The 18,702-nt window shown below is 44.1% G+C and overlaps 2 protein-coding genes, 1 long non-coding RNA gene and 1 other non-coding gene across 5 annotated transcripts in view; 3 read left to right on the top strand and 1 right to left on the bottom strand.

Annotated features, from left to right (window-relative positions):
* Nucleotides 1-5,623: 5,623 nt before the first annotated feature.
* Nucleotides 5,624-5,921, top strand: LOC143017006 (uncharacterized). The gene is made up of 2 exons (XR_012965579.1): nucleotides 5,624-5,695; nucleotides 5,779-5,921. It is a non-coding gene; the product is annotated as an uncharacterized LOC143017006 (long non-coding RNA).
* A 258-nt stretch (nucleotides 5,922-6,179) lies between these two features.
* On the top strand, nucleotides 6,180-10,967 carry cmasa (cytidine monophosphate N-acetylneuraminic acid synthetase a). Its single transcript, XM_076171616.1, has 8 exons — nucleotides 6,180-6,545; nucleotides 7,570-7,712; nucleotides 7,952-8,107; nucleotides 8,204-8,340; nucleotides 8,464-8,558; nucleotides 8,874-9,045; nucleotides 9,136-9,301; nucleotides 9,481-10,967. The coding sequence occupies exons 1-8, from the start codon at nucleotides 6,334-6,336 to the stop codon at nucleotides 9,693-9,695; spliced, it is 1,296 nt and encodes a 431-aa protein (XP_076027731.1). The 5' UTR covers nucleotides 6,180-6,333; the 3' UTR covers nucleotides 9,696-10,967.
* A 552-nt stretch (nucleotides 10,968-11,519) lies between these two features.
* The window catches only part of LOC143017004 (pyrin-like), a 162,856-nt gene continuing 155,673 nt past the window's right edge, over nucleotides 11,520-18,702 (bottom strand). For both annotated transcript variants that reach the window (XM_076171614.1, XM_076171615.1), the window contains exons 2-16: nucleotides 18,017-18,230; nucleotides 16,278-16,418; nucleotides 15,876-16,121; nucleotides 15,523-15,764; nucleotides 15,002-15,106; nucleotides 14,245-14,340; nucleotides 13,824-14,057; nucleotides 13,496-13,643; nucleotides 13,157-13,204; nucleotides 13,043-13,069; nucleotides 12,853-12,917; nucleotides 12,649-12,759; nucleotides 12,360-12,478; nucleotides 12,165-12,261; nucleotides 11,520-12,051 (exon numbers count right to left, since the gene is read on the bottom strand). In XM_076171614.1, coding sequence (XP_076027729.1) covers nucleotides 11,899-12,051; nucleotides 12,165-12,261; nucleotides 12,360-12,478; nucleotides 12,649-12,759; nucleotides 12,853-12,917; nucleotides 13,043-13,069; nucleotides 13,157-13,204; nucleotides 13,496-13,643; nucleotides 13,824-14,057; nucleotides 14,245-14,340; nucleotides 15,002-15,106; nucleotides 15,523-15,764; nucleotides 15,876-15,957 — 1,527 coding nt within the window. In that variant the 5' untranslated portion in view covers nucleotides 15,958-16,121; nucleotides 16,278-16,418; nucleotides 18,017-18,230 and the 3' untranslated portion in view covers nucleotides 11,520-11,898. The remainder of the gene's footprint in view (nucleotides 12,052-12,164; nucleotides 12,262-12,359; nucleotides 12,479-12,648; nucleotides 12,760-12,852; nucleotides 12,918-13,042; nucleotides 13,070-13,156; nucleotides 13,205-13,495; nucleotides 13,644-13,823; nucleotides 14,058-14,244; nucleotides 14,341-15,001; nucleotides 15,107-15,522; nucleotides 15,765-15,875; nucleotides 16,122-16,277; nucleotides 16,419-18,016; nucleotides 18,231-18,702) is intronic.
* trnap-ugg (transfer RNA proline (anticodon UGG)) lies at nucleotides 12,523-12,594 on the top strand. The gene has a single exon. It is a non-coding gene; the product is annotated as a tRNA-Pro (tRNA).

The raw sequence follows: 18,702 nt of genomic DNA, 5'->3' as shown, positions 1-18,702 counted from the left end.
CAGGAAACGGGAGTCAGCGCGCATGCGTGCCAGAAATAACGGTGACAACAAGCTGGAGGGAGCACTGGGTTAGGCCTCAGTATACCTGCTCGACCGGTTTACCCCTCCTGCCTCTCTCTCTCTCTCTCTCTCTCTCTCTCTCTCTCTCTCTCTCTCTCTCTCTCTCCCTTGCTCTCTCTATCACCACCTCCACCTCCACCATTCCGCTTTAAGGTGTGGAAACGGCGGGGGAAGGAGGTGGAGAAGAAAAGGTGGGGAACAGTGTGTGTGTGTGTGTGTGTGTGTGTGTGTGGAGGAGAAGGGAAGATCCACCATGGAGGTAAAAACTCTTGTAGAGGGAAAGTAAGAGTATAAGAGTGGGATGTCCTACATTACAGGTAAAAATGTTGAGTAAAAACTTTGCAAACAAGGAACAAGGAAGACAAGACTGAACAGTTGGAGACAAATGAGGAAATGGAGGTTAGGAAGGAAGGAAGGAAATAGGAAAATATATAGGTCAGGAAAAAGTTGGGAATGGAAGAAGGAAACAAATTAGGGAACAGTTGTTGGGGAACAAGTGTTTGTTCTTGCTGTTTGGCAAGTACAAACACTTAAAAAATGCAATTAATTAAAAGTATTTGTTCTTTCTATGAGCAACCCTGTATCCCTATGAACAGTTGATACACCCGTCACCTTGTAACCTCAGCCCTTAGCAACCGACGATAAGAACTGATTTGTCGGAGTATAAATGCTGCAGGACTTTATGAAGAGATAATATAGTGGTAAATAAAGAGACAGACATTGGCTGTAAGTATGTAAATTGCTAATTCAGGGATCAGTTTTCCACTCTCCACCCCCTGCTGTGTGTGTTTACAACCCCCTCCTGATTCAGCACTGTTCTCTTGTCTTTGTAATGATCCATACACACACTCAGAGAGAGAGAGAGAGAGAGAGACCCATCCTTCTTAAGAGTAAAGGTCAGACTAGGCTCAACATGCTTCCTTCTGGTTCAAAATGTATCAATCGATCTTCCACTTTCTCGTCTCCAATCTTTTCTCAGAATAACGCAAACGTACGAGCTGGTGGACAAAATAAGAACCGACACAATGTTTAGAGTGTTGTCGTCCGCTCATAGAGAGAGGAGGAGGAGGAGAAGGAGGAGTGCTGGTGCAGGATGGACGGATGAATGAACGGTATGCTGCCCGGGCTGTTGGAGGAGTTCGGGCAGATTGACAGCCTTCCTACCTTCTTTCTTTCTCTCTGTCATCCTCGCCGCTTGTCCTCTTTCAAACCCTGTTTGTTTTTCTCTCTAACGTTCATTGAACATGATGAAGGGCCGCAGTGCGTTACACTCGAGTACTCTGCTGCAGTACTCGTTTCAGGTTGTGGCACTCTCAGTATTAGATGATTGTATACTTTGACGAGTCTCATTTGATGTCAGACATGAAATAAACTTCCTTCCTTCTATTCTTGTAGCCTTAATTAACTTAATTCTTTCCATCTCGTTGTCTTCTTTATGTCCTTATTTCATTCATACTCTCCTTCACTCAATCCTTCTTTCTTTTCCTTCTCTCCAGCATCTTTCCTTGCTTCTTCTTTCCCTCCTTCACCTGATCAGAGACAAGACAAGCTAACCTAACCTGTTCTCCTCCTCCTCAACAGGAATGCTTCTCAGTACTTTGTTGACTGATGTACTTTTACCGTTTTCTTTGTCTCTACCTTATCTCATACGGTGTGTTCATAGAGTGAATGTGGTCCATCAGTTTAGGAGCCAAGACTATCATTCATCATCAACACTGTGTGATGGCGAGAGTGTATTTGCAGTCACATAGCTTTCTGTTAATAACTTCTATGTCCACTACGTGGCGCTTGTGGGGTTAATATGTCAGAGAACATCTAAGAAAGGAACCTGAGCCTTTGCCATTTGACTAAGGGCAGCATAAATCACAGAAGAGAACAACATGTGACTTCAGCTCCCACGCGGCAGGCAAATGATGTTCATGCAGAACAAATATAGTATGAAGAGACTCCCTATGCCAGCTTGGAAACAACCTCTGCACCCTCTCTGATACTTGACTCCTATCCGTGTGTGTCATGTAGTATACACAAACTCACTTGGGACAATCGTCCGCTCACATGGCTTCTCATGCCGTTCCTATGCTGATGACACGCAACTCTTCCCCATCATTCCCGCCAGAAGACTTTCACAGTGTCGTCACGGATATCAGCCTGCCTCACTAATATCTTAGTCTGGATGAAAGGCCGGCATATTCAGATTAACCTACCAAACACTGAGCTCCTTGTCATCCCAGCATTCAGCTTGACTCCTCTCAAGTCAAGCGCACAAAGTATGTCAGGAACTTGGGTGTCACGCTTGATAACCAACTAACCTTCAGCTAACTAACTTGTTCTCTCCGCCCTAGATCTTTGCTTGTGTTGTATTCAAATCTCATTTATATGTTGCTTTGGATAAAAGCGTCTGCCAAATGACTTTTTTGATCATAGCGTGTGTAATCATTGTTTTCATTGGTGTGTATGTTAGTATATTGAAGCGGCAACCAGAAGATACTTACATGTCAGGTATTCAACCACTTCCCTTTATTTTGCTTATACATTTACATGAGTAATTACACGTTGTAATGTGTGCTTATCATATACAGATATCATGTTTGGTATCATTCAACTCATCTAATGATGGTGTTCAAAGAAATCCTGTGCTCCATCACCCGATTCACTTCAGTCTTTTCAATTCTGTGGGTGAGTGGGTGTGTTTTTGAAGGTGACCTGGATTTAACCTGCATGAATTTCTTTGGACAAGACACACTCAGGTAGAGAGTATTACAAACTATATGTATCATATATATATTGTATATAATAAAAACTAATCATAAACTTCAAGGAAAAGCGGCAAACAAGGTAAAATAAAAGTAGAACATGGAGCTAAAGGTGTTGCAAACACACACACACATGCAAATAACTGTTCAATTAACTCTATAGATGTAATTTATGCACACCTGCTACCATCTGGTGGTAACCTGGTGCTAACACAGATCAAGCAATATGACTGGTTTTCTACGGCCTAAAAATAATACACAAATGGAAAGATACTAAACACAAATATCTGCACAATCTTAAGCAGCTGAGTGTATTCATCCAGCTGTGACCTACATGAGGAAAAGTAGTCATAGAAAACAGGAGGATGTTTGTGAGTCTTACGTGTTTCGACAGAAATGTAGTTTGACCAGGAAGATATATTTGCATACAGAAGTCTCATCTCCTTTAACCTAATGTTCTTTATTCTGTCAAGTTCTCTCTAATTACACAGTGCCGCAGCATTTTGTGTAAGGTTAGAGAGCACGTTGATGTTGGACAGCTCGCCTTCTTCGTGGAGCCTTGGTGAAGACTTTTCCTTTAGGCGGTTTCCTCCACGTAAGTTGGACTTGTTTGGTTTAATTGTTCTTACTCAGCTTCCGCATCAACTGAGGAACAAAACAAAATGTGATATTAGGAGCAAAGCTCAACAAAAATGACTTAATTTAAACAATCACAACAGCCTGACAGCATAATCTATATCACAAATATGTCATGACTTTAACATTCAGTTTAAATGTCATGACATTTGTACAACCCTGAGAAAGACTCATGAAGGCCTGGAGGGCTTCTGTTTGAATTAAAAGGACTGTTTGAATAAAAGGAAATCCTTTTGTAATAAGTTGATAACCCATGATTAATGCGTTAGCCTTTTAAAGCAGCGGTCCCCAACCACTGGGCCGCGGACCGGCACCGATCCGTGGGTCATTTGGTACCGGGCCGCACAGAGAGACTGATCATTTAAAAAACATTTTTTTTTTCAGTCTGAAAGATGTCTTATTTTGAAATATGGCCGGAACCATCCATCTGCACGTCTGTCACTTGACACATGTCAAGACGCTCGTCTGATACTAGAAATTAAGCCCACAAACTAGCAGAAATGAGCGGAAAACAAACGTCTTTAAAGAGCCAGTACTCTCCGCGCTTATTCACGACCTGTCTTAACTTTCGAAGGAGTGAATCGAGCCTGTCCATGCCAGAAGAAGATTGCAAATGACGGTGGCCTTAATGGTTAATTTCAGACGACAACTCCGCCGGTGTTCTGGATCAAAACCAAGGCAGAGTATTCTATGGATTGGTTGGGGACCTCTGCACTAAAGTACCTTAAGTATCATTTTAAGGCAAAAAGGAAAAGAAAACCCACTACTATTGGATTATATAAACTCTGATTTAAGAAAATGAATGATAACAGACTTTTCGAAAAAAAAATTACTGATTTAAATTTAAATCATTTAAAGAAAGAAATGATTTGATAGATTATTATTTTTTCAACAGTCCAGCTTTTAAGTGTGAAATAAAATCCAAATCCAATGAAAAGTGAATCTGTATAAAATATTTTAGATTCCAGAGGGTTAATAAACATAAAGGAATGACCCCATAACTAATAATTCAGTTTGGAATCTTTGATGCTCTAATCTAACCTTTAAAAATTAAGTGAGTGAAACATAATTCATGCCAAGTAAATGAGCTTTGATTACACTAAATAATAAATAAATAATAGACAATAGACAGAGTTAACGCATATAAATTCTCTGACTTTGCTCTTTGCCCAAACTCACTTCCTCTTTGATGGCATCAAACACTGCAGCATTATTTGGGTTCAGCGTTGAGCGTAACTTCACTTGAACTATCTTGAAAATGGGGCCTGATTCAAGAACACGCACGCACGCACGCACGCACGCACGCACGCACACACACACACACACACACACACACACACACACGGAGCGAGAGAGAGAGAGAGAGAGAGAGAGAGAGAAACAGAAACAGATTTTATGTTCAAAGAATGTTAGGTGTGTAAACCGAACAGATTTAAAAATCTGCAATCAAGTGTGACTAGGTCAACACGAGTTCAAGCTATTTCAGCAATTTCTCTCAGGATAAATAAAGTTTATCTTATCTGTAGGTGGAGATTTATGGGGATTTTTTAGATGTCTATCAGTTCAAAAGTTTACCGTTTAGAGAAAAAACATTTGGCTTCCGTAAAAACACAGCTTCTCTGTCTGAGTTGTACGTCATTTACACAATAAAATCCCCACAATTAAAATGAACAAAGAAATACACAAGGAATAATGAAGGAAATATGGAAAGTGGAACTCAAGCATGTTAACTATTGTGACTGTTTAACAATAGAAATGAATTAGGAGGAGGCAGTAGCTCAGTCGGCAAAACCCCCGCTTGGGGACCGGAGGGACGCTGATTCGAGTCCCTGCCGAGGTGCCCTTGAGCAAGGCACCGAACCCCCAACTGCTCCCCCCTCTGTAATAGGGTGGTAATGTAATGTAAGTCGCTTTGGATGAAAGCGTCTGCTAAATGCTCGTAATGTAATTACATTTAAGGTTTACTATGTGTGTTAGTGTGTCTAAACCTAACTGAGGTTCCTACACTTGTGTGCGTGTCTTTCTTTCTTTCTTTCCTAACCTGTATATACTAAACTATTCAAAACTATCCATCCACCTTTCGTATGGATGGAAATTAGTGGAGCACTGAGGATCATATTCCAACCAGCAAATATCACGTCTAAACATGTGATTCCAACCAGGAACCAAACATGATTCTTCAACAGGTTGTGTGACTTACGATAATATTTCAAGAGAAGACGAGTAAATGAGAGAGAGAGCGAGAGGTGAGTAAGCAGTCGGCCAGGCCGCTCAGTGTAGTTGGTACACCCATTTTTATTATTATTTACTTGATCATTTCTTTCGACAGATGAGGCTCTTGTGCTTGTGAGACAAACTTTTCTTCCTTACTCCTCTGCCTCTATTTCCTTGTGTATTTCCGTATTATCATTCCCCATATGCGAGTCCCGTCTCTCTCTCGGCCTGGGTACCGGAGGGTGGCCGGTTCGAGTCCCCTGTGGACCAAAAACGCTGGAGGCACACATTGCAGTATGTCAACACTGCATGTAAATGTAACTGCATAGATCCGAATTTCTCGAAAATTGGGATTAAATAAAGGGTATCCTTCTTCTGCTTCCTTCGGTCCTTCTTTTCTGTCCGTTCCCTTCCTCTTGGCCACTTCAGCAGTGCACCGCGCCGCCGAGCCAGCAGGTGACGCTAACGCACATCTATCTCAAAAACACGAAGCAGAAGAAGCGCTCGTAATAAAGACGACGCTGTTTGCCTTGTAGCAGCTCCCCTCCTGCACCGGACTGACGGCCTCCGCTGCACCCCGAACCGACTCCATACCAACATTACGGAGCGCCGGAACCGGTAAAATAAAAATCCCGAAACCACTACAGCAACAGCCGATCAACCACCCACTATGGCCTCCGGGAAGAGAAAGCTCCCCTGCGACGATGGAGTCCCGTTAGTCCACAAGCAGGTCCGCTACGGGGTGAAGAAACACGTCGCCGCGCTGATCCTCGCCCGGGGAGGAAGTAAAGGCATCTCCCTGAAGAACATCAAAATGCTGGCCGGGGTGCCGCTCATCGGCTGGGTGCTGCGGGCCGCGCTGGACTCCGAGGTGTTCGACAGGTCAGCATGTTACTACCAATACGGTACACGGACATCCGGGTTTAATAATTCACCCGCAACAATTGTAAACTACACACGACGACGAGTGTAAGGTTTGTGTTTGTATTTGTAGTTCAAGGACACCAAAACAAGAAGTGGGTCAGTAAATGTGATCAGCTGCTTACTAAATAAAGATGTGCTGTTAGGTTTATCAAATTATAACATCTTCAAACGGATTTGACCACACAACCTTCTGCGGCCGTGGCTTTCTGCTGTCGCCCTGTTTGTCACCCTACTGTTTTAACTTAATTCAACATTACATTGCCTAGTTCTCTTCAGGGATTCAATTCTCTCTCTCTCTCTCTCTCTCTCTCTCTCTCTCTCTCTCTAACTCTCTGCCTCTCTTCCCTCCTGTATGTTTATAAAATAGAAAAAGGTAAAATAATAATAATACTAAATACATAACCTGTAAATGGAAACGCGCTAGACACACGGACCGTGTGCATAGCAGCAGTGTGATAAAGTGGCATCACAACCTTTACTTTGACACTGAACACAACTCCCCTCTGTAATGCATGTGTTTGTGTGTGTGTGTGATATGAGGGGGTGCAAGATAAATTTCAATTGCATGCGATTTGCTGTGAATTGCATGCAAAATGACGATGAATAAAGAATCTTAAACCTATCTTAACCTATTTATCTCCAACAACGCCCTTATAAACAACCTGACCACTACAAGCCAATGTCCTTGTGTGTATCACACTGCTCAGCTCCCAGTCAGCATCTCTTTCTTTTCTCTGCCTCCCCCCTCTTTCTGTATCAAAAACCGACCTCCAAAAAGTCCCTTAACTGTACGCTCACTGTCTTGTCAAATGCTTTCTTCAATAGAAAAAGACTGGATTTTACTTCATGTTTTGTTTTGTTTACACTGCACCTGGATTTTTCTCTACATTGCTGCTATTATAAGATTATTAACAGTATTTATTTTCTTATTATGTAAATCTATATGACTGAATCCAGACGTGTCTTTCATTGTATTTCCTAGCGTGTGGGTGTCGACGGACCACGCAGAGATAGCAAAGGTGGCGGAGGCTTGGGGGGCCAAGGTGCACCACAGGAGCCCCGAGGTGTCCCGGGACTCGTCCTCGTCCCTGGAAACCATCCAGGAGTTTCTCCGGCTCAACCCGGGTACGCAAACACACACAGGGATGCACGTGCAAACACGGGCGACAGGCACAAGCTTTGTTTAATTGACTTTGTTATATCAAATGGGAGGATACACACCTGCGGGAATATATCTTGTCCACCCAAAGAGTAAATAACACGTTACACTCCTGAAATACTTCACTGTTACTAATGTATCCAAAGACCTTATCTCGCCTGCTGTTTCAAAGAATGACATCATTTGTTGCCCTTTGTTTGGACAGAGGTGGATGTGTTGTGTCACATCCAGGCTACGTCTCCGTGTCTCCACCCGTTCCACGTGAAGGAGGCCCTGGACCTGATCATGCAGAAGGGCTACGATTCGGTCTTCGCCGTGGTCAGGCGCCACCAGTTCCGCTGGCAGGAGGTCAAGCTTGGAAGTAAGTAAAGTCGCCGGAGGGATCCAGTTGTTTCTGTGTAGTTTGCCCGTCTTACCGTCGTACTCCATTCAAATCCTCCCTTTGCTTTCCCTGTAGCCGACCAGATGACAAAGCCCCTCAACTTTGTCCCGGCCAACAGACCGCGGCGTCAGGACTGGGACGGGGAACTCTGTGAGAACGGCTCCCTCTACTTCACCAACGCACCTCTCATAATGAACAAGGGACTTTTGCAGGTGACTGGGTTGTAGATATTCAAATTTTATGTTCAGATAAAAAGATTGAAACCGATTGATGGGCGCAGACCGGTCAACGTCCCAGCAGTTTCTTTTTGTACTTTTCTGTGGTCATCACTCCAGGGCGGTAAGATGACCTACTACGAGATGCTTCCGGAGTACAGCGTGGACATAGACGTGGATATCGACTGGCCTGTGGCAGAACAGAGGGTGCTGAGGTGAGCAGGAGGGGGGGGGGGGGGGCACTCTGCATTTCTTGACCTAAATGCAGAGAGTCGGTTGCATTTGCTTTGCATTTTACTTTCCAATTACACGTCAATGCAACGTACAGGTGGAAAGTTCACGCCCTGCACTGGATGTCAAAGCTCACTGACCCTGACGTGCCCGAACAGGAAACTCTGCCCAAAAATATGCAGCCAACATCTGCTTCTGTGGACGTCCGGGCGCATAATCAGCTCTTGCGTGTACAAGTTCCTTTTTAAAGCAGTTACGTGAGAACAAATTCATTTCTTGGGTCAAATTTGCTCCCTCAGGTACGGGTACTTTGGCCGTGTCACGCCTGAGGTGGTTAAGCTGATGCTCTGCAAGGTTTCTGGGTGTTTGACAGACGGGAGGATCTTCACGTCGGCGTCCGGTGAGGAGATGATCTCCGTGAGCACCAGAGACACAGGAGGCATCCGCAACTTGCAGAAAGAAGGAGTGGAGGTTAGTTTGTAATTTTGTATAGTTCTCTGAACAAACTGGCATCACAAGTCACTGCCACGACACTACCGCTCCACCCGTTTGCTCCACCAGGTGGTGCTGTTGACCACAACCGAGGACCCCGTGTCCGAAGCGCTGTCCAAAAAACTGGCCCAGCAGACAGGGTGCAAGGTGAAGCGGGTTGGGGTGGAGCCCCTGAATGACGTGAAGGAGATGGTGGAGGAGAGGAAGCTGGAGTGGAAAGACGTGGCCTTTATGGGTAACCTTCCTCTTCATTTGAATGTTTCACAAGAGCAGAGATTTAGATCTGTGGCTCTCGACGGGAATCTATTTAGGAAATCATCTTGAAGGGATTCCATTTTGTAGCTGTAACTTATATGACGCAAAGATGATGTTTAAAGGATACAGAAAGACATTTTTAATATTTGTTCTTCTCAGGAAACGATGAACAGGACGTCATGTGTCTGAACTTGTCGGGTTTGAGCGCCGTCCCCAAGTGCTCCCCCGTGGTCGCCGGCAACGCCGCCAAGTACATATGCAACAATGTCGGGGGCAAAGGAGCCGTCAGGGAGTTTTCCGAACACATCTTGCTGCAGAAGAAGAAGGCAAACTCCCAGATGGAACAGGACCGCATCGACCGCAAAAACTTCTGATTTTATACGCCCAGAAACAGAATTGCCACGATCAAATCTTTCACTTGGTGCGATCCTCCTCATGCATGTCCAGAGGTACATGAGCTATTGAAGTTTTAGACAACCAAAGCCCACCGTTGTTTGTTTTCACAGCAGGTCTGGGCTGGTTCTGACTTTTGACCCTTTTAGAAGCTATTTATCATTGTGTCAAATCCCATTATTATCATTCAAAATCAACTTTGTACTAATGAACGGGTGGACTACTTTGCACCCGTTCGTTCTTTAGCCTTAGGGAACCACAGCATGCACTACATTACGTAACATTGTATTTTAACTAATTGAAGCTGGATATGAACTGCACGTAAACTGTCGACTCGCATAAAAATTTGACTGAAAACTCGTCCCTCACGATCGGCTTGGAGACAGTTGACATCAGTTATTACTATATGCTGTGATTTGAATTGTTCCAGAGAAAGTTGAACTGAATAAATTTTGTCAGTAACATTTTGCAGGCAGATTGAACAGCCTTGTAATCTGGACCGATCTGCCACCTGGTAGGTACATACTGTGCTTACCTACACAGCAATATGACTGAACCTGTAGGGAGGGGTCTGCAAGTTATTTTAACAATGGCTTTTATTTTGAATAGTACTTTCTGTCTACAAGGCAGATTGGCCCATTTTAATTGACAAACATTTGTCCTATACATGCAAAAGTGTCTGATTTACTTCCATCACCTTGAATCGTCACAAACTGACTCTGTTGAAGAATTGTTCATCGTGTCTGTTTATTTCCAGAATGGTAATCAAAATCAATCTGTGCATGCTCAACATTAACATGGTGTTAAGAGCCATAGATTGTGTCATTTGGTAGTAAATTGTGTGATCTGCTTCTCACAATATGCTAATGCATCAAGTAGTATGGATAAGAGATGAATGTGTAATATTTCAAGTAGATATTATTTGTGTTAAGTATGAAGTGAACTTTTCCCATCTTGTGTCCCTTCTGCTCTTAAATGTCACATATTCTTGATCATGTGTGCCCACTTTTATTATTTTTGTAACAGGCAGTATAGGAATTTAGGAATTTGCCTCTGTTGGTTAGTGAAGTAATTACATGGGACTATTTGTACAACTTGCACTTGCTTTGTTTGTGTATTTATCTTAATGGGACTACTGCTGTGGTAAATCTGTTTATGGAAATATGATTTCCTTGAGGATGTGTGTTCTTTACCTAAAGTGCTTTGGTTTGATCTTTGTGGGTGACGGAAATTACACTACAACACTGAAGAGATGTCTGAGAGTTGAGCCTTTTTTTTAGAACTATGATGTAAGAGTATTTTTACTGTCACATTTCAAAATTTGAATTGATGTCATGATGTTGCTATGAGCATTAATTCTTGAGATAAACATGAATCAAAGTTTGATTACTCTTGATTAGTTCAATTCAACCCTCCCATACCTGTGATCATCCATACATGGAGCTATTCCGCCCCTCAGTGGCTCAACTATTAAACCACAACAGCACTTATGAACAATGGAAGTCAGTAGTGCACTTAGCAACTCCCATAGCAACCGAAGAACAGATTTCTTCACGTTTAGTGTGTTTTTATTACTCTCAAGGTAAAAAAACACCTTAAATAACTTTATAATTATTATTTACATTTATTTTCTAAAATCTGCACATTGCTCTTATTTGAATCCTCAATTTGTCTTTATTTTGTAACAAACAGATGTAATTTATGATACTCTTAATGGCTGCATTCCTTTTAGTTTGTAGAACCTTGTGTTTACGCTCTGTGGCTAACAAGCTAAGCTAAATGGTACTCAGCCATGTTTCACAAAATTCATTTTCAATATAAAAACTTTATTCACAACAAGGGGGGGTCGCAAATAGAATAAAGTGATTCAACAAGACGCTCAACAACTTGGTACAGACAACAACGGTGGAGGCATGAAACCATGGTGACAGAAACCATCAAGGATAATAAACTAGGATACAAAGTATTCGCAGTGAAACACCAAATATACAGTACACACAGAACTGAGAAGATACGTAAAACATTTGTAAGATACAGGACAGCTCAGTTGTTCACCTGCGTCTGTGTCAAGAGTGTATGTACAGCACAAGAAAGTAGGTCAAATATATTCATAAAGCTTATCAATGTAGAATCATGATCCCCAAATGAACAACTCCAGGGTACAAGCAACGTGTTATAAATCCGTCACTCGGACATATTTACTGGCGTGATCAACAGTGGCCCGTCGTTCTTTCCAGACTTATTAGTACACGGGCTGAAGAACGGGAAGATGTTTTCGGTAAAAGTGTCCTGGAAAGTGTAGATGTGGATTTTGGCGTCGACGTTGTAGAAAGAAACCTGTAAGAAAAAGGATGACGTGTTATCTCAAAATGGAACTTGAGTAAATAGCTAGAGCAGGTGAACCAGGTTATTGTGATTGAGACAGTGTAAAAGACAATCCCATCATGCACCTGTCCTTTCTGATAGTCCACATATATGCCGATCTTCTGTGGTCTGAGGTTCAGGGGGACGTCTGTGGAGGGTTCAGTGCGAAAGGCGTATTTGTTCCTGAGGAGAGGAGACGAAGTTCAGTTCACTACTCAGCCTCAACTCAGCAACTGTGCAATCAGCATCACTACGATGCTGGGGTTGATGACAACACTCACTTGTCTCTGAGACTGAGGAACCAGTATCCGTTGCTAGGGGTAACCTCGATTTTTCCCTTCCTGTTGATTGATTGACTGGCCACGCCTAGATCCCAGTCTGTCTTCCCGCCCACCTCCACCTGCATGGAGACACGATCCGCACATGTCTGAGCATGAAACGTGTGGCTCGTTGGTCTAGGGGTATGATTCTCGCTTTGGGTGCGAGAGGTCCCGGGTTCAAATCCCGGACGAGCCCACGGATGTCTTACACAAATGAGTGTGTTTGTTTTGTTCTGATAACCAAACCTACCTCCCAGTAGTGTCTCCCTGAGGACATGGCCTCCCTCCCGAGGACACACACGACTCGGTCAAACCTGTCTGGGCTGTCTGGAAGCGGCTGGTGGCGCTCGCCACACTTCACCTGCAGGCAGGGAGACAGACAGCTCAGGTAAGCCTACTGCCACCTATTGGCTAGAAGGATGTATGCACCTGACAGGAAAGGAATTTAACTCACGCTCTTCATGTCCTCTGATAAGACGAGTCTTGGGTGGGCAGTATTACAGTCCAGAGTAACATCCACTGCAGTGCAAAGAATAAGAGAAATACATTAGTTTCTAATTTGATCATGTATCTTAAATGATCAAATTCAATGAAGTAGTGTGTATTTGTGTGTAGTGAATTACATGTGTGTGTTTGTTACATACTTGCATACTCCTGGACTCTCCTCACCTCTGGACGTTTCATGAAAAAAAAGCAGAAACACACAATTAAAGTCTTTTCATAGTCTATTTAAGGTGGAATGGAGAGATGATACTCACTGGGCTGTATCCGGACTGGACTGCGTTCAAGCACTGAGGCAGGGAAACCTGGAGAGCAAGAGGAAGACACGGATAAAGAACTGAACGCCAATCCTGAGCCGGAATTCCTTCATGTTTTGCATGTTTCACACACGGATGTGCAGCAGCAGTCTTGCAGGCTTTACGTCAATTAGTCCACGCTGAGGAGTTACTGTCAGGGCTGAAACTTAAATCCTCCCTGGTGGTTATGACAACAAAGTCCATGGCGGCCTTTTCTTTATGTCACAAAGCCGGAAGAAACAACACAACCAATCCCACTGCAACAATGTGGAATTACCTGTAGTCTCATTATTCACTGACCTGATTCTGCAAAATGTTTCAGATCTTCCTGGAACCGTTCCACCACAACTAGCAGAGCCCTGTAGATGGTCCCTGTTCCCAGGTCAGAGTTCACTGACGCCCCGGACCATTCTTTGGTAGGAGGAAGAGTGGAGACAGAGGGAAAACTCTGGGAAAGAGACAGATGAAATACAATACATCAACAACATAGAGGTTGTGGGTTTCTGCAGCAGATTGACAATTAATTTTGGAGGTAGATTTAGAGCAATTACATCATCTCTGTCTATAACAATACATCAGGTTAGTGTGAATATTCTCAAACTATGCATCAAACTGGGGCCTCCCCAACCTTGACGCAGTCGATGTGGTCATCTGACTGGGCGAGAATGGCCAGTGCGCTCCCTCTCTTCCTCAGTTCGTCCACCTCCGCCTCCAGCTGCCGTATCATGGCGTTGGCCTGGTGCTCTGCCGCCCTCCGGCTCATCTCCATCACCTCTAGCAGCTCCGCTTGGGAGCGCTCAATGGCTGCCACCAGCGCCGAGAACATGCACACGCTGCCTGCCGTTTCATGCTCCACCGCTACCTGGGAGGGATAGAAATCGATTTTTAGTGCGAGTGTGTGTGTGTGTGTGTGTATGTGTGTGTGTGTGAGAGAGAGAGAGAGAGAGAGAGAGAGAGAGAGAGAGAGAGAGAGAGAGAGAGAGAGAGAGAGAGAGAGAGAGAGAGAGAGAGAGAGAGAGAGAGAGAGAGAGAGAGAGAGCGAGACCAACCTCCAGTTCATTCACTGACATTCTGATCGCTTCAATCTTCCAGACTCTCTTTCTGATCATCTCCTGGATCTCCTGTTCCAACACACTTAGCTGGGCCTGGATATGTACACACACAAACACACGCACACACACACACACACACACACACACACACACACACACACACACACACACACACACACACACACACACACACACACACACACACACACACACACACACACACACGTTCAAAATAAGAATCAGGAGCTTACAAGGAATTTGTTTTGGTAATGGGTGCTAACAACAATCGACAAAAGAAGAACAAGCTGCATCTGGTGTGACGACTTTGAAAACTATGCAGCAGTCAAGTATGTTGACATTTTGCCAAGATTAAGTACCCATGATAACAATTATTTGCATCAGATGATATTTTTGTCAGCTATTGAAACACAAAGAGCTGAATGCAAACACGAGTCTGTATTGTTTTTCTGCTGAGACAATTGTGTCCCTCTCAGATTTCCAAGTATGAGGAACTGCCGGCTATCACGTGTCTGCCACCCAACATGTGTATTGTGATTCTTTCCCGCACAAGGCTGGGATTATCGTCTTCCTTCTTGAGCCATTGTTGTCACCTGGTTAACGAAACCAACACTGACAAAGGCAGCCAGCTAAATCATTTGTGTTTCTCTAAAGCCTGTAAACCAATGAAATTGTCTGATACAGTCTAGAACGTCTCGCTTTATGTTAATGGAAGTAAAAGTGAAAACTTTGTTACCTTGTTTTCCATCCATTCGGCTTCAACGGTCACCGTGTCATGATCCTGATGGTCCTGAGCCGCACACTCAGGACAGATACACACTCGGTCTGTCCGACAGTAAAGCTGAAATCACGGAGAGAGCATTACGATCAAAGAAAAGGTCATAGAAAAGATAACATGTGCTTGCTGCTTCCTGGGACTTCCTGTTATGTTGCCAGGGAGGTCGCTTGGGTGGTTGTTATGTTGTTTGGGGGTCAGCGCTATGGCTTGGTGTTTACAGTGGTTGCTATGGTGCTCTGCATGTCAGCTGAGGTGATTTCTATGGTGTTCCGGGTGATGGCACAAGCGTTTTCTGTTATGTTTTGGATGGTTGCTGTGGTGTTTGTAGGAGTTGCTTTGGTGTTATTGGTAGTTGCTGGGGTGGTTGCAATGGTGTTGCTAGGGCAGTCGCTATGAAGGGTGAAAAGTCTTTCTAATTGTAAGTATACAGATTGAGTTGAGATCCCACTAATTGTACAGAAGAATTGGTGTTTTTGTACCATTATTCCCCTGTGGTGGACATCACAGAGAGGGAGACTCTGGCTGTCTGCCGCCACACTCAGGGTGAACCTTCTGCGGCCACTGGAGCAGCGTGAGTGAGGTGAAGGAGGTTCAGGGATGCTGAAGGTGGGGGTCTGCGGATGGAATTGGGTCATGGCAGAGATTGGACTGTCGTTCGGCACTGACGATGCCAGCAGGGCTGAGTTGGGAGGGGTCAAACGTGAAATAGGCATAGTCTGACCTGCAAAGATAAGACAGAGTCCATCTGTTTTCAAGGAGAATCACTGTCTATTTAGTTAGTGCCATAAATGAGTTCAAATCCCTTCAGTGCAGGGACAGCCATCTTTCCCACCATGAGCAGGAACCTCGAAGTTCATGGCCATCTGCGTTTTTGGCAGCTTCTTCTTCAACTCCTCAAACATTTTGTCTGGCATTCCTGCCTCATATCCTCCACGTCCTCCCCTTTTATCCCTCCCTGCTCCCTCTCCTCCCCTCCCCTCATGGATCTGAACTGCTCAGTGATCTCTTTGAGCGTCCTGTTGATCTGTAGGTCCGGTCGCTTTTGGTAGGTCTTCTTACACAGAGGGCACTGGCAAACCTGGGAGAGAGAGGGTGGAGACTGTGAGGTGGAGAAGGAATGAAGGAAAGGAGAAAGGTGTAGATGAAGAATGGAGGAAAAGAATGAAAGCCACACACACACACACACACACACACACACACACACACACACACACACACACACACACACACAGACCTTCGATCCGTCCCAGTATCTAGAGATGCAGGACATGCAGTAACTGTGTCCACATGGAGTGGACACGGATTAGTGAAGACATCCAGACAGATGGAGCACTGGAACTGGTCATCAGAGAGAAAACTGCCATATAAGGACATCCTGTGGGCATAGAGACAGACATACAAAAATGATGTCCCAGTTATACATGACTAAATTAGACATTTCACAATAATTATGAAATACTAATAATCTAATGTGTTACAAACATGATGCCATTGCTCTGGTGCCATTTCGGGGACGATCAGAATAATGTGAAGATATAAACAGATTTAATTTGTTTTAGTTTTTAATGTGGGAAAGTGACACATGCAAAACAAAGTCAAAGGTCAAACGGAGTGAAGGCGAAGAACGCTTCAGGGAGAAAAGTAAAAGGTATGTGAGATAAATGAAGACCTTATATAACACACACAGACACACACACAAACACTCAAACGGTTGGAAGACTTTTCGGGAATGAAGCAAGGCCAGTTTCTCTTCTACCGGCAGCATCACGCACACACACACACACTGAATGCACAACAGGAATGTGGACATTTTGACAGTTAATAAACGGAATGATCATTTAGCCAAGCTGGTTTAATATTATCAAGGTTATTGCAAATGTTTTGACATTACAAATACTTGTTCATATCTAGTAAATTACTGTATTGTATGTTCAGTATGAATGAATAAATAAAGGCGTTGATTGTTCTTCAGTTGGCTCAATCCATAGGTTGAATATAACAATAATTACTGCTGCAGTGTCTGGCACAGTGCCAGGGCTCATTAGTTCAATCCAGCTGTAGGTGTGTTTGTCAGTGATATGTCAGTGTGTGGTGTGTGTGTGTGTGTGTGTGTGTCATAGTCCACGTTCAGCCTTCCCTGCTAGCTGGCTCTGGTGTAAAGAGAGCCTACAAGTATGGCCTCGGGTTGATCCCCTCTGGTGATGATGATGATGATGGTCAAATAGTCTAAAACAAAGTCTTGTGAGTAGCTAGGAGATAGCAAAAGCTTAAGGTAAACATCCCGTAAATTCTTCTTCTTCTTTTTCTTCTTCTTCTTCTGCTTCTTCTTCTGCTTCTTCTGCTTTCTTCTTCTTGTGCCCAGACTAGCACTCTGTAGAGGACCCTCCAGTCTCACTAAATGCCTTGGAAACAATCCGTCACCAGGGATAAGCCTAAACTAAATTGGCCTACAGCCGGGAACCAGGGATTGGGAAACCATCCTAAAGGGTGCTAGGTAACGTTTGGACAGCACAACCGAAGAAGAAAACCGAGAGAGGGAGTGTTCACTTCATAAATCAGCTATTATTGTTAAAGAACTCCCGCGGCTACATGTTGCCCTACATGCAGCCGTGGATCAGGCTACACACACACACACGAACACACAGCGCTATTCCATCGTCTTCTGAGACTGACGGATACCAACAAGAATTTTGAAAAATAAACAACTTCAACTGTATCAGTAACAAACCAATTCCAGTGCCAGACAGTAACTGCATGGATAAGTGCTTCCTCACAATGACTCAACAGTCTATTAGCCAGAGGGTGTTTTGATATGATGCCAGCTGGTATTTGTTATGAGCACGTATCACATGTGTCAGTATGTGGTTGGCATGTTTTTGAACACAACACGCGACAAACAAATCACAAATCTGGTAAAGCAGAGTTTAAATAAGCTGTGTGGGTGAAATAGGAGTGTGCAACCTGGTTCCTTGCCTGTCTGTAGAGGTGAGACCGTCGACTCAGGTGTGGAAAAGACGTATCAGGCTCCAGATACACTCTTCAAGATGGTGAAATCTCCTTTTACAAATGTCCAAAAAGCTCCCTCGATGGAAACTGGAACTGTATCGTGTTTTGTCCTCGAAGTATCCTGATCACTCGCACCTATTGCGCATTAACCTCGTACTTGGTGTAACGTCTGTCTTGGGTTCTGTGTGTGTGTGTGTGTGTGTGTGTGTGTGAATGTCAGTGCCGCTGGGATTTTCCTCTTTCACCTGAGGCTGGTAATGCCACACCCACTCACCTGTAAGGTTGTCTGCCAAGTCAATGTGGCAAGACAGGTTTATGCTCAGGGGGAGCACGTTTCAATTAAGCACACACAAACACAAACACTGTCGCGCACACACACATCAAAACCATGCACTCAACCTGACACCACACTTGCTACAAAAAACAGTCGCTAACAAAGACTGACACAATAAACTGTTCAACACAGGTCCCCACAATGTGAGTCGGCTACTACATTTGAGACCCCATATGCCACACACACACACACACACACACACACCCACACCCCCCCCCCCCCCCCCCCCCCCCACACACACACACACACACACACACACACACACACACACACACCCACCCACACCCACACACACACACACACACACACACACACAAAG

Source organism: Genypterus blacodes, unplaced genomic scaffold, assembly GCF_046128005.1.
Source record: "Genypterus blacodes isolate CSIRO-AG114 ecotype Tasmania unplaced genomic scaffold, CSIRO-AGI_Gbla_v1 ptg000260l_1, whole genome shotgun sequence".
In the NCBI taxonomy this organism is placed as follows: Eukaryota; Metazoa; Chordata; class Actinopteri; order Ophidiiformes; family Ophidiidae; genus Genypterus; species Genypterus blacodes.
The sequence above is the reverse complement of the archived record's forward strand: the minus strand, read 5'-3'. Positions and strand labels throughout refer to the sequence as shown.